This window comes from Callorhinchus milii, unplaced genomic scaffold (genome assembly GCF_018977255.1).
Source record: "Callorhinchus milii isolate IMCB2004 unplaced genomic scaffold, IMCB_Cmil_1.0 Scaffold20, whole genome shotgun sequence".
Classification (NCBI taxonomy): Eukaryota; Metazoa; Chordata; class Chondrichthyes; order Chimaeriformes; family Callorhinchidae; genus Callorhinchus; species Callorhinchus milii.
Window position 1 is genome coordinate 6,033,446 of NW_024704761.1, and position 15,225 is coordinate 6,048,670.

General features: G+C 41.5%; 1 protein-coding gene across 1 annotated transcript in view; it reads right to left on the reverse strand.

The window, feature by feature from the left end:
• The window catches only part of kif19 (kinesin family member 19), a 41,197-nt gene extending 26,396 nt beyond the window's left edge, over positions 1-14,801 (reverse strand). Inside the window, exons 1-2 of the mRNA XM_042342565.1 lie at positions 14,505-14,801; positions 10,746-10,826 (exon numbers count right to left, since the gene is read on the reverse strand). Of these exons, the coding sequence (XP_042198499.1) occupies positions 10,746-10,826; positions 14,505-14,543 (120 nt within the window). The 5' untranslated portion in view covers positions 14,544-14,801. The remainder of the gene's footprint in view (positions 1-10,745; positions 10,827-14,504) is intronic.
• Positions 14,802-15,225: the final 424 nt, after the last annotated feature.

Genomic DNA, 15,225 nt, shown 5'->3' on the forward strand with positions numbered 1-15,225 from the left:
GGTTCCATACTTTTTTATAAAAAAGCATTTTAATGCTCTTTCCCAGTCAAATCACTGAAAGAACACTAAGCTTTGTGTGGTTAGAGCTTAAGCCAGCAATCCACTGGAGAAGTCAAATCAAAGAACACAATGAGGTTACAAAGAACATAAAACAATCTTCGGTACAGACTCCGACAGAACAGAGCGAGAGGGAGATTTCTTCATTTCAACTGACACGGTCGAGAAAATACCCTCTAACTCTTTCAAATCTACAACCAACACGTGAAAAAGCAATATAACATAGGGAAGTTGAATGGATTCTCTGCCTTAATTGTAGCATCGATGGATTTCAACTAAACATCTTATGTTGTGCTTGGATTGTACAGATTCTGAATTTATAATAATAATCCTTTCAAGTTAGGTTGGACGTCTCAAAGTGCTGCACAGGATTCTACTGTAAGGTGTAGTGACTGTGTATTTGTTGGCAGATGGCAGAGTTAGTAATCCTGAATTCTCAGAGTAATGATCCTCCTGCACTGACTGGCAAGAGAAACACTTTAACTAGAAACACCACAACTGTCTATTCACCAGACGCCACACGTGTATGTGTACACCAAGTACCAATAGGAATGACTGCGAATGGGACAACTGCAACTCTGGGTAAGGAGAGGGAAAAAGAAGGGAAATCCCCAAAGGTACAGGGGTTAAGTTGCCAACCACTAAACTGTCCTCAATTTGGTTTCCCACAGCGTACACTAGTTGCTGCTCACAGGGCCTATTCTCAGCACACGTTTGTGTTTGATTCCTAATGAAATCACTAAAGCAGCAGATGCAGACAGTGCACGTCCAATGATAGGCAGAACATGTTGACGTCTCTCTGCCCTGTGCTATTCTTAACTCAATGTGCATGTACTTGCAGTTACACAGTGGCCCTGATATCCATTAGCAGGAAGCCAGGTAGACATCTCAACATTGGGCTGTGAACCTATTCAGAATTTATTGATCCAGGGAACAGAGAGAGGAATATTCAACATACGCTGTTAGACACAGAATAATTTGAGATTCAACAGAAAATTTGAAAGCAGAGCCTTTTGTGCCAGAAATTTGTTAACAATGAGATGTTCAAGGTGCATCTGTACAGTTCAGTTGAACAGGCCAGTGTGCACCCAACAACAGAATCACTGTGACCATCATTTGTCTCTATCTGCTTATAGTAATACACATTCACGCTTTAAAAAAAAGCGAGACTATTTCTGGAGCCAAATGGATTTAATGGAACTGAACGTGGCCGATTATGTCTTACCAGGTTGCATGGTTCAATGGGGTTCAGAATGAGCAGCAACATTTTTGAAGCAGGTATTAATTAGAGTCAGTGTTCCAGGAGTTCGCATAAAGTTGTTCAATAACTAATCAATCCTCAAAAAGAAAAACGCACAATACTATTCCTTTGTTCAATATTTGCCAAACAGTCAAATATATATTTGCCTAAGTCAAAAGTAATCATGAGTAGCGAATGCTCCAGGCACCTGGACAAACACCAACCCCCACCACCCCCCCAAACCCGTGAAGGATCGATCCCAAGATCTCAAAATCCCAAGATTGGTTGGATGAAGAAAGCCTTTCAGCCCATTTGATCTCATGCTGAAGGCTCTCAACTATAGAACAATAACAACAATGACAATCCTTACATTCGACATAGCGCCTTTTACATTGGGAGGATGTCTCAAAGCGCTTCACAGGATCTACTGTAACTTTGGTGCTCAGATGTGCAGCAGCAGCTGGGTGGCATTTTATCAGAAGCACAGCTGGAAAGGTCCAGGACATTTCCAGCAGTAGCACCCGAGCTATATGTGTACATCAGATGGATGTGGGCGCTACAGCAGAAATCAGTACAGTCTGCCATTTCACTGAGTCAATTTGAAAGACAACAGATATTTAGTACAATCATTTGCAACAACAACCACAAATTTCCAGCACTTTTTTCCCCTTTACATTTGCAAAAAGGTCTGATTGACTTGCTCCTTCCAGCTCTTTGATTAGAACAGTCAACATGATGAAAAACAGCTCTTTTTTTTTATTGACACAGTCATGTTGAGCGGTGAATAATCAAATAAAAAACCCATTTGGTTGGGGAATTATCACAGGCTGGTTCAACACATTTTTTAATTCAATATCTGGCCTGGAGCGAGTTGAGAACCATTATTGAAAAAAAAGTGTTAATATTTAACTTCCACGTGTCGGGTGAGTGACAGGTATTGGGATGAGAGGGTTCGTTTCCATAACGACACACAAACAGTCGTTCACATGGATCTCATTTGCCTGCCCGACACTGTGCTCAGTGCTTTAACTCTAAGGCGTGACCAACCAACTACTCGACACAGGAATCCAAAGCTCCCGATAAACAGGTGTTGTCCCAGGGCCACTGGACACATCGACAGAAGTTAGAACCTCCCAGTTGGTTTATTTCACCAGGTTCAGAGCCCTTACACCAGGTTCAAGATATACCAAAATTTGTGGAGCTTTATCTGCAGAGAACACACTTTCCAAATCAGAGCTGCTCCAGGCTGCTCTTTTCCATTAAGTTGCCTCCTCAAGTTTAATGTGATGGACCAACCGGGCACTATCATAATAATCCTTGCATTTTGATATCGCGCCTTATCTCGTCGTTGAGACGTCTCAAAGCGCTTCACAGAACATACTATAAAGTGAATTGACTGTATATTTTGTGGGCAAAACGCGGCAGCCAACTGCACACAGCGGCGTCCCACAAACAAGGATTGAGTGACCAAATTTTGTGACAGGAAAGTTCTCCTCACTTGGAAAATAAAACAAATGGCTCGGTTCTGCTCATCTCCAAAAATCAGTCTCGTCGGAATTCCCGGCAATCATTTAGATTGCGGTGGAAGGAAACGGTCTTGGAACATGGAGTTTCTCTTCAGCAAAGTTAGTTTTGATTAGGTGGCCTCGTATTCTCTGATTATCCGTACCAAAGTGGGTTGTTTTCATTCTGTATGACTGGCACTTCTGGACAGCTTTACCTAAACCAACAATTTATTATCGAAGCGAAGGGTTTACTGAACACAAGGAAAACTTTCAGTAAGATTGCAGTTCGGGAACAGCTGTCAAATTCTGCCGATGTGAAGTGTGCCTTCCATTACATCTCTGGAGCATTATGTTCTTTCTACGCATCACACAGGAGCAGGCTGATTCACCCATCGTATAGGCCAACACAAAGCACAAATGCTAGTCAACATCCGCCCACTCGCAGAATGCTCTAAAGATTTGCTCCATGTTAGAGACGCGACTCAACCAAGCTTGTGGCAACACGCTCTTCAATGCCAAGGAACTTTGCAAGCATATGCTTAAAAAGTCTAACCTTTAGCCATAATGCTACCAGTCCACAATAGCCAAATGCAGTACAAAGCATCGAACACTTATAAATCATGGGTTGTGCTTTAAACTCTGGTTGAATGGCTGTAAAGAACAGGATTATTTAGCGCCTTGCTTTCCAGTACGCCAACAACAATAGTACCCTGTGTGCATATAAAACCTGGAACAGAGCCCATTTTATTCTGTCTCTTTCTGTTAATGAACTGGCGAGCAGGAGTGAGAGAGCTCAAAGATGTTGCACTCAGAGATGTCAGTCTACATGAAGGGTGCTGTATAAATGCAAGTTGTTGACCAGTATGATGGATCATGATGGAGAAAAGACAGAATTGAACTAGCATTGAAGTCCTGTTGAATGAGACGTTCACATCATAGTATTTGTTTCAAGTAAGAGAGAGAGTTTTGAATCTCCAGGTCTCACATGCTAAAGGAGCACGGACTAGTTTAATGCAGATAGGGCTGACTCCTAAGAGAATGGTATACCCACAACTGCGTGAGTTAAAGATCTGGCACTAGAATTACACTATTTTCCCTATAATTCAGAGCATGCAGAATTTGTCAAATTCCTAAAGGCATTTAAGCAGATTCCTCTCTCTCTCTCTCACGTGCCCACACATTGACCCGGATCTTACCAGGACTGGACTGGTCATCTGCAACACCCAAGCAGCACATTGGACCCTGAGGGAGATCATGAGGGGGGTGAGGGTTAGAGAGGAATTCAAGGGCCCTTTCGAGATGTTACCTGAAATACCGGCATAGGTAAGCAAGTATGATTTATGCAGGGAAGTTTCTTCTCACAAACAAACCAAATCAAACAAATAAATCGCACTCTTCAAACGAGAATCCAAAGGCTTCACACAGCAGATGGACCATAGTTTATTGAGACTTATTGTGTGAAATGAGATTTTATTTTAAACCCAACCAATGCTGATTCATCATAAAGTTGGCACGAATTTACCTCCAGCACATCTGCTCTAATGTCTGATTAAGTAGCTAAACCACATTAAGTTCCCGAGCAGCCATACAGCCCTCTGCGATCTGCCAGGGACTCAGACACTGAAATGGACAGATTCCATTAATTTAGTAATGAGTCTGTAACATCACAGTTCACGGCAGGTTAACAGTCTGATCCCACTTTATCTCCCGCTGACCTGTTCTAATGTAATCCACTGTTTCTACCACCACTTCTACATGGAGTTACATAAAGCGATAAAGCATGGAAACAGGCCATTCTGTCCTTCCTACCTGTCCATGCCAGTGTTTATATTCCACATGAAAGAGGAAGGATATCAGGGAGTTGACTCAAAGTGCAGTCAAAAGATTTTGGAAAGTGGAGTTTATTCAGTGATTAGCTGAACTAAGAAGTTCTAGGTTCTCTAAGCCATTCACTTTGTGGTTGTTTACAGGACATTTCTGTGCACAATTTGGCTGCTGTGCTCACATAGATGACAGTCACTACACTCTGCAGAAACTCCCTAATATGCCTTTTATCTCCTACTGAGCTGCACCTATTCTTTTGTGCTTTAATATTTTTTGACATTATAGGCTCTATATCAAATATTGTAACATTGCACATCAATCAGATTTGTTTCCTGGAATAATTGAACCAATGCATTCTTCCCTCTGGTCCCTGACTGAAAGGCTATGATGGAACACTGAGATCAGCGAAAGGGATCTTTTGCAGTGTCACTCCATTCCTGTTTTTCAGAACAACGCAGGACTTTGACTAAATAGAAGCTTTATTACCTACACACATCTCCCTGTCATCGGAAGATTAATTTCACATTTCCATTGCTCATAATGGTTATTGCATTCTGCAATAAAACAGAAAAATTATTCATAACCTGCCAAGATTATTTCAGCAAATCTCCGGGATATCTTCCTTTCAAAAATCTAACCTTCTACAGAACACTGCAAAATATTTTCATAACATTATTTCCCAATTCTTCACCCCCACCCCCTCACCAACATTTTCTTCCTCTTCTAACGATAATGTGGGTTTTATGGGTAAACATAGCAGCCAATTTGCATGCATCAATGTCCCATAAACAGCCATGAAATGAATGATCAATTTTTATTCAGGCAAACGGACTCCAATAAGCATACAGTGGAAGTAGCTGAAACTTCCAAGATCTACAAATTAGGTCTCAAGTGTTAAAATGAAACAGCCTTAGTGTGGATCAATACATAGCATAATAATAATGGTAACAAAAATCCTTGCATTTGATATAGCCGCTTTCACATCAGAACATCTCAAAAGTGCTTCGCAGGATTTTCGGTAAAGTGTAGTGACTGTATTTTGCGGGTGTACGTGGCAGATAATTTGTACGTAGCAAAATACCACAAACAGCCATGAAGTGAACAACCAATTTTATCTGGGGGATTGTTGGCCATGACACAGGGAGAAACTCTTTTCTCTTTAAATCTTTACAACTCTAAATATTTCTTGTTGAAAGGAATACTGATGCCCGAGATGACTTCAGAACACACTGGTGCCTCAGCTCTCAGGTGTTCAAGCCTAATGATGAGGTCTGTTTGGACCATGCTGTAATTAATGAGTTTTAGCCATAAAACATATCTGTATGTAAAGGCAAAATCAATATTCTTTGGTCACCAAGACTCTGCATGGGGAACAAAAGCTTTAGACATATAGCCATTTTCATGGAGCTTCCAAATCTGAATATACTGCTGAGACCCCGTGTGGTACAACACAAGGACACTGTGACCGAATTCAGTGAGCAACACTCCACTTACAGTTCATTTTCTGAACACAAGGACCAGAGTGCTCCCATTAACTATAATGGGAATTATCAGCCCGGTAAGTAAAAATCAGGATAGTACCTCCCGGGAGACCAGGTTTAATTAAGTTGCCACGTGATCCTTAATGATCGTTCATCCAACGCGGTCAGTGATTAATCAACGGCTTGGGTAGTAATTGAGTAGTGGAACAGGGCAATGTCCCCAGGGACACAAGACATAAAAGTCATGGGTCAATGATTTCTTTCCTGTGGCGGTTCATTCCTCCTTTGATAGTCCTCCTCGAACTCATAGGTTACCAGTGTCAGAGTAAATGACTTCATACCAGCTCTACATTTACTCGCAATTAAACTGGTTGAATAGGTAATGAATCCATTGTAAAGTACATGCTAACCCTAACCCTAAGCTCAGTTTCAAGGGATCAATTAGGAACTGACCATTCCTACTGACGCCTTCTTACTATAATAGTATCTGATGAAGAGAAACTCTGATAATAAATGATAATAATAATAATCATTGCATTTGATACAGCACCTATAATGTCGCGCTTCACAGGCCATTGACATCAAGTGCAATGACCGTCAATTTGTAGGCAAATAGTGTCTCTAAACACTATGGTTCTGAATTTTCCCAACAAGGTTTTAGGATTCTTCAAGAAGCCAAAGACAGACACTGCCTTCCTCTATTGCTCATCCGTTGCTAACACTAGTGATATCATTTCTAAAGGAGATAACGATCATCAACACACCATGACTGGCATCTGCGAACAGCACGTGATAGACGCCCTTTCTCTAATTGTCATCATTGGATGGTTGACTCAAAATCCGAGTATGGACATGGATTTCTACGATAGCATTCCCAACCCTAACAGAGTCTGTCACAGACTGCAAACCTCACCCTCCACTGAAAACCAAGACACCGTCTCACCAGAGATGTGCAGAGTTACTCAAAGAGCAGGGGCTATGGTTACATTGATGCTGGGGTGAAGCATCTGTCTACTAGCGAGTGTCGGAATTGTCCTGTGTGAACTTTGTGGTTATGGCACATAAAGTCAGCCTCCATTCACAAGACACTGACCAATTGTTAGTACCCAAGGTACGACATTCTCAGTGACACTGTCTGCCACTCCTTAACTGTCAAAGGATGTTAAAGAACTCAAATCGGAATCAAAATGCCACATACACGAGGAACAAAAGGCTTTAACTGACATCCCTTTAAAAATAGCATTTACTCCCACAGGATTGATCTCGTGTTTAAAGCTTCTTACCAACTTCCACCAGGGAGTCAGATTTCAGTTTGGGAGTCAAAACGTTCTCAGATGTAGACCTTATTATAAAAACCACCAAGGAATTGAGCAACAAATTACACTTGTATATCACCCTTCCCATCGGAAAGACGTCCCATGGTGCTGGACAATCATGGGTTTTAGACCCCAGCTGGGAGTTGGGGTCAGGAGGGGTGGAGGGCACCATTTACAATGCCAACCCTCCTTGCTGCTCAAATATTTTTGACAAAATCAAAAGGACTATATAGATTGGACCCTGTGGGACTTCCGTTTAGTTTTGAAACATTCATTCTCAATTGATCTGGAGCAAAGCAAAGGGTTGAGCTGCAAAAACGGATCCACTCTCCTGGTCAAGTTGGGAAATCAGGTCAGGACACTGAACGAATCCTACTACGCTGTCAGGCCTCAGGCTGACGAGGGGGCCAGAGCTCGCAAGTGAAGAAATTAATGGAACGTTTATATTCTGGGCGATGTGTGGGGTGGTGCAAATAGGAGACGGGGCTTTGTGACATTTAATTGGTTTGGATAGAATCCAAGTTACTGCTTTAATAACTGTTGAGGTGTACCAGTCTGTCTATTGCTGGTGATTGTGAGTTAACTGAAGCTTCCATGAATGACACATTTAGAGGGTGACTCCAGATTGGCGAAAATGACTGATTTAGTGTAAGATTTAAACGCTTTATACACAATACTAACACATCTCTTCGCCCACAAATACTCAGTAAATTCACTTTACAATATATTTTGTGAAGAGCTTTGAGATGTCTAGAAGACGTGAAAAGCGCTATATCAAATGCAAGGATTATTATTATTATTATTCTGTTCAGATCTCCTGAAGATCAATTCCCTTGAGTTCTCTTATTGTAACAGCAATTTGTACAACAGAACCCATTGTGACACCGCAATCAAATCCGGAAACGTGTGAATCAATTCTCTAATCCAGATTAAGCAAAGCACGCAAATCAAATGCGTTCAGCCTTCCTGATTTCCTCATTGTGATTCACAACCTCGTCGCTCCATAATCTTCTCTGTTGCCCTCTGAGATCACCCACAAACGGGATGATGCCTGTCTTGTACACAAATAAACTAAAATTGTAAAGAACAGCTTCCCTCTGAAACAAACACTTATGGAAAAAGACAGCCCTTCTGATGGTGTATTGTACGAACGATTTTTCTCCAGTTACCCATTATCATTGTCAGCGTTCAGTGTCCTTAGAACAGTGTGTGAGCCAAGGGGTAAACATGAGCGTTTCACGAAAACACAGCGGAGCTAATCACGTCAGTGCACACTGGTGCAACACAACACAAGGCAGTTGAGTCCAAATTCATTAGGATTAGGATTAATGAGTCAATGTCACGGTACAGCTACTGACACCAGGATCAGTCAGTACTGTACACAGTGCTGATGTGCAAGGTTCAGCCCATGTGATTAGTGCTATTTAGCTCTCGAAAGCTTCATTTAGCAATCATGCCCCGCAAATGAACTCCAAGCAGAATCCAACGTCAGACAACCGACATCTGAATTCTTACTTCTTTAAGAATTATGTCATTTGAGGCCATGCTCAAGTTCATCCTAAATTTAGCTTGTGAAACCGTAATAATCCTTGCATTTGAAAAAGTCTTATCACGTCGTTGAGACGTCTGAAAGCGTTTCACAGGATATACTGTAAAATAGATTGACTGTGTATTTTGTGGGTGAAACACAGCAGCCAATTGCGCACAGCAGTGTCCCACAAACAACCATGGAGTTGAGTGACCAATTTTATTTGTGGGATTGTTAGCCAGGATTTTTTTTTAAATTTTGGTTTCGGACTCGGTTCGAATTCCGGATACCTGGAGTTCGGTAAAATGGGAAGGGGGTGGGGTAGGGTGTGGAGGTGGGGGTACTGTATATAATATGGTATATTCACTGTGCAAAAAGAGACAATAAACTACTATTGAGAGATAAATCTGACAAAAGGGGGATAATTAAAATGTTGCTGATGCCGCATGCAGAAAGCCCTTCTGGGTAGGATTTTGTTCTTATGCAACCTAATCCGTTGAGTCATACAGTGATCACCCACAGATGGCAGACTCTTGCCGACCCAATAATTCTGTGTGAGATTAATCTGTTACTCTAAGGAGTGCATCAGACTAATCCCCTGTGTGGCTCGTGGGCTCAGGTGTTTAAACCTGGCAAGGATGGCGGGGAAAAAAAGGATGCAATAGAAGATAGCCCAGACAATCAGTCTCCTGTGACCTGCGATGACATAAATCCCTGATTAATACAACGTCTCCAAACATACGGTCCGAGAAATGGAAATTTCCATGCACACACACGTCTCCGAAGCTCAAAGTGATCAGATAGTTGCAATTTACACCATGTAGCTTTGCGACTGAAGGCAAATCTGATTTGAATCTTGTACTCCTCCTCAATGGTACATTCCCTTTTAGAATAGACCCCTTTTTCTTTCTCACTCCTCTCCCCTTTCCCGATGCTTTTTGACTCCTTCACTATTAGTTTGATTTTGTTTAGTCTGATTCAATCCATAACTGTTTGTGGGACACTGCTGTGTGCAGTTGGCTGCAACGTTTCACCCACAACATATACAGTCAATTCACTTTACAGTATATTGTGAAGCAATTTGAGACATCTCGAAGACATGATAAGGTGCTATTTCAAATGCAAGGATTATTATCCACGCATGGATCTACGGCTGACACTCTAGTGCAGGTCTGAGAGAGCACTGGATATTTAGAGGTGCCATCTGTTGGTTGAGATGTTAAATCTGAGTCCTCTCTTTGCATTGACAAGAGAAGATTCTCCCATTGGCTATTATTGGTGCAAATCAACATGTGGAGAAATGGAAATTTTATATGGTTTCATCCCCATCCAACTCCATCATGCGGAAGCTCTCGCTTAACGTTGCTAAATCAGCTTCTCCATCATATGAAACATCGCAGTGACGTTATTCAAGCTATTTAAGGGCCATTAAAGTAATAAGCTGCACATAGGATGGAAACTCCAAAATTGTTAAAGCCCCAAAGCAGAACAGTCCAGCCACATTCAAGCCCAAGTGGACAAGAATCTGCAGCCCTTCACCTGGGGTAGCGTCCTGGAGCAAACCCACCTCAGATACCATCAAAACCACTTCAACAATCGATCATTGATTTGAATGTTGATTGTGGGACTTTGCTACGTGCAACTTAGGTGCCGTGTTTGCCTACAAAAACAGCCACTACATTTGACAGTAATTACTTGTCGAGTGTTTTGTGCGGTTTCAAAGTTATTGGCGCCATATGAAACCAAACAATGGCAAATAAAAAAGGCTTGGAGGCGCTCTTGGTGATTTCTGACCTGCTCGTCTACTTTGTGAGCGATGATTGTGGCTCCTTCCTCCACTTCGGCCTCATTGAGGGGCCGGATACGAAGGGCCACCTGCACAGAGTAAATGGAAAGATATTAACCTTACACAGAAGATAACTGTTAGCCAGACAGAAAGACCAGGTTTTCTAAAACTCTAGAAACACAACTGGATTGCACAGTCTGCAGAAAATAAACAACCTTGAGTATTACCATGGAACCCATGTATTTGTGTAACAAAGCCATGATCTTATTTGAATTAAATATATTAATAATAATAATAATAAGTGCATTATCACATCATCGAGACTTCTCACAGAATATACTGTAAAGTGAATTGACTGTATTGCATTGTATATTTAATCGAACTGCTTTACTGAAATCCAACACAATTGAAGAATTGCATGGGATGCACAAATTGCCTCATAGCAATTCACGATCAAAGTTGCTGGATAAATCCCGTAGAAACCCATACATCCAGTAACCCAACCCAACACTAACCCATCATGGAAATAGCAGCCAGTCCCACTCTGCTTTCCTTTCCATTCTCAAACCGAACTAAAACAACACTGAATGACTGTACCTTTACATTACACACCTCCATACCAGCCACCAAAGGTGCACTTTGACGTGTCTGTAATGCACTAAATCAACCTAAGTAAACCTCAAAAAAGTTAAGAACAAATTTTGAGGAACCACTGTTCAAATAACACATCTCACAAGAAAAACAGCTAATTCTCCAAACATTAGACTGATGTTGGTGTACACAACTAGCCTGGAAACCATATCCCTTGTGAGCTAATAGTTTAGTCTCCTGAGTCTAATATACCAGATTATTAATTTCCCGTCTAATATTGGCTACACAGTGTGACAGAGAGGATTCACATCCTCTCTTAGTTTCCTCTCTTACTCCTCTCTTACTCGCTTGTGTAATGTAATGAGCTTTAATTCATTAAATTACACAAAAGAGGTGGATTTACCAAAATAATCCATAATTCTTTTAGATATGCAACTAATTGGGATGTTGCTTTTAAAGAGCATTTTCCAGAGAGAAAGAACAGATAATTAATTGCTAGCATATTTCATTTGTAAATTACACTTAAGAAGTTCCCACTAAATGGAGGATTTCATTCCACTAACATGACCCAAAAACAAGGTTCTTTACTGAACCACATGAACCTGAGTATTGAGATAAAATAACCCTGAACTGCATCATTAGGATGTGCATTTAAACAAACCAGTCATTTATCCCACCAATGTTCATTATTCTGCACTTTTAATTGCAACATATTCATTGAAGTACATATTAGTTAGGAAATAAACATTTATGAGATGTACGTAGACGCAGGCTTGTTTTCACCTTTCGGGTAAGTGAGTCTTTGCCAATTGATTATAACTAACAAATACAAATGTAAATGAGAAATCCATTTAGCCTGCAGTGAGCTACTATTGGGAATCACTGCAGGTCAAAGATGCTGGATCCAATTGTGCAGAGAATGTTCCAAGGCAAATTCTGCTTGCTAACACTAACACTGCAAAACACAATTGCCGAGGATGGCTTTTAAATAATTATAACTCAATTTATGATCACATATCAAATCCCTCCACTCGGCGAATTGTGACCTGCTCCGAAATACACCACCCTGCCCACCCCACCCTTTGGAACTCCATTCCACAGTCCCTTTGCCTCACCCCCTCCCTGTCTCCTTCAAGGCCCGTTTCAAGACCCACCTCTTCGGCCACGCCTTCGGTCACCCACCTAACCTCACCCTTCCTGCCCTCCACCCCTCCTGATCCCAACACCCAGCTCGGGTGCAAATCCATGACTCTCCAGCGCTTTGGGACATCCTCTTGGCATTTAAGGCGCTATTCAAATGTAACTTGTTTGTTGTTGTGGTCATTGCTTTCAATGAAAGATGCAGATTAACTAGAATGAACTGGGGGACAAAACCTTACTGTGTAAAGCGCTGGCCGTACTTTTGATTAGGAAGTTGTGTCCTGTTTATGATATTTCAAACTCAGATAGGTTGCCAAAGATGAGGCAAGCATCATCTGATCACAATGTTTTTGTGTTGTGGTTGCAAATCAGGGCAAATTACGTCTCTATACAATGCGCTTGTAAACAAGCAGCAAAAGGTCTGGAAACACTTTCATTGATGTACAATGACAATGTCAAAACATTCAATTTGCCTTGGACAAGGCTGGCCTGCTAACTCAACTCCAAAACGAACTGCTCGAGGAAACCACGCAAACACAATAATGGGCTAAAACCGACTGAGCATCAAATGCTTTCAAATGTAAATAGCACTGAGTGTACGGTAAACTCCTGTTAACTCATCACCCCCAGGTTTTGTGGATCACAGCAGCATTTGTAAATGCGTGGAGTGTTTCCATAAGGTTCGAACACACGGTTGCTCTCACAAGAGTGAGAGGTGAATTGGGTCCATTGGGAATTGGAAATTGGGAATTAGAATCCAGCTGAATTGGGGACCTGTGAACCTTTACACTCCCACATCACCCATCCACACAGAACCTATTTCGTGAGAAGGAATGAGAGAGAGGAGTGCAGAGCATTAAACTAGTCGGGGTTTTTTTTTTTGGAAAAATCATCCGCTCCGCCCCGTTAAAACCATTTTGTCTTAGAACTCAAGAATGGTGCAGAATCGTGGAAAATTCTTCAATTGTTAAATTCAGCCCGAATTTGGAAGAAGCCGTTTCTGAACAAGAGAATCTTCCAAGATTCTGCTGGACTTTAAATGTTAAGACAATTTGATCTTACAGGCTAAGACCGGGTGGAATTATGGTGTCTGGTTGTCAAACAGCACTGATAAGAAAAATGCAGATGAAAATTTAAGCCCGCAACTAATAAGTTGTCAGGTCATTTAAATCTAAACGTCAGAGTAAAATCACATCTCTATATGTTCCAATATTCACCTTCTTTGTGAAAATTCAGGAGATTTCCCACCGTATTCAATCACCCAAAAAACGAAAGTGTTTTGAATAGGAACAAAATGAAGAAGCATTGTCGATTTGAAACATCTCCCTGACACACACAAAGTTTTGCTCCACCCCACGCACCATTGCAAGGCTTCTTTGTGTCCTACAGTACCAACCTTGCTTTGTGGGACAGTACTGTACATACTTGGTATCAACGGATTTCTGAAATCCATGTAAACAATTCGCCAATTTCCCGGTTATTTCACCCAATAAATACACAGTCAATCCAGTTTACAATATATTCTGTGAAGCGCTTTCAGACGTCTCAACGATGTGATAAGCCACGATGTCAAATGCAAGGATTATTATTATTATTATTATTAGTGCTGTAGAATTACAATCCAGCCAAGATAGGTTAGCATCTAAAACCTCCCAAATAATTATAGTAATTAATGCACGGTGCGATGCAATGCAGCGGAATTATACAATCGAATAATAACCCTTGCATTTGATATAGCGCCACAGCACTTCGTTGAGACGTCTCAAAGCTGCTTCACAAGCTGTACAGTAAAGTGGAGTGACTGTGTACAAATTCGGTTCACACATACAACAGCTTCGCAGTCTCTACATTTGGTCTACTTTTTCTTCCCTCTTAAAAACAGGGAAAGAAATTGCTATTTAAAGGTCAGTTGCTTTGCCAAGGTGTGTGTTTTTCTCTCTCTCTCTCTGTGTGTGTGTGTGTGTGTGTGTGTGTGTGTTTGTGTGTTTGCTTAATACTTAATGCCTTGCAAAAAAAAAATTCACCAAAGAACTTACTGTGAGCTGTTGGTCTTTGGATTCCCCTCCGTCCTTCATGTTTGCAGGCAATGGGTGCAATTGCACAGCACCTGCAGCATGGCAAGAGGTCCCAGAGACAGAGAACACACCAGCATCACACACCCACACACACACACTCACTGCCACACTCACTGCCACACTCACACACACAGTGACTGAGCATCTGTCCCGTTTAAAGCCCACATCCTCTCTTCCTCTCCTCTCCCTACCTCTTGCTCTGGGCTCAGCTGAGCTGTGGATTTCACACTCAGAACTTTTGCTTTTAAAAAAAACACACACACAGACACAAAGCTCTCTCTCTCTCTCTCTCTGAAAAAAAACAAAGAGCTCAAGCTGCAAATTAATCCTGCAGATTTTTTTTGTGTGTGGTGTGTGTGTGTGTGGGGATGGGAATTGTTGAAAACAATATAAAAATATGTAAATAATAAAAAAAAACCTTATTTATAGTCTGTGTGTGTTTTTTTTTCTGTAGGAAGTCAGGATCCAAGCTGGTGTCTGGACCTGCTGTTCTCTTTGTCTCTCTGTGCAGCTTCTCTGGTGTTGTTTGCATGTATGTTATGTATGTATGTATGTATGTATGTGTGTGTCTGTCTGTCTGTGTGTGTGTGTCTGTCTCCTTGTATCCTGGAGCCCCAGAGATTTTCAATCAAATTCCTTCCACAACCACCCCCAGAGCTGACTGTGACTGTGACTGACTGAC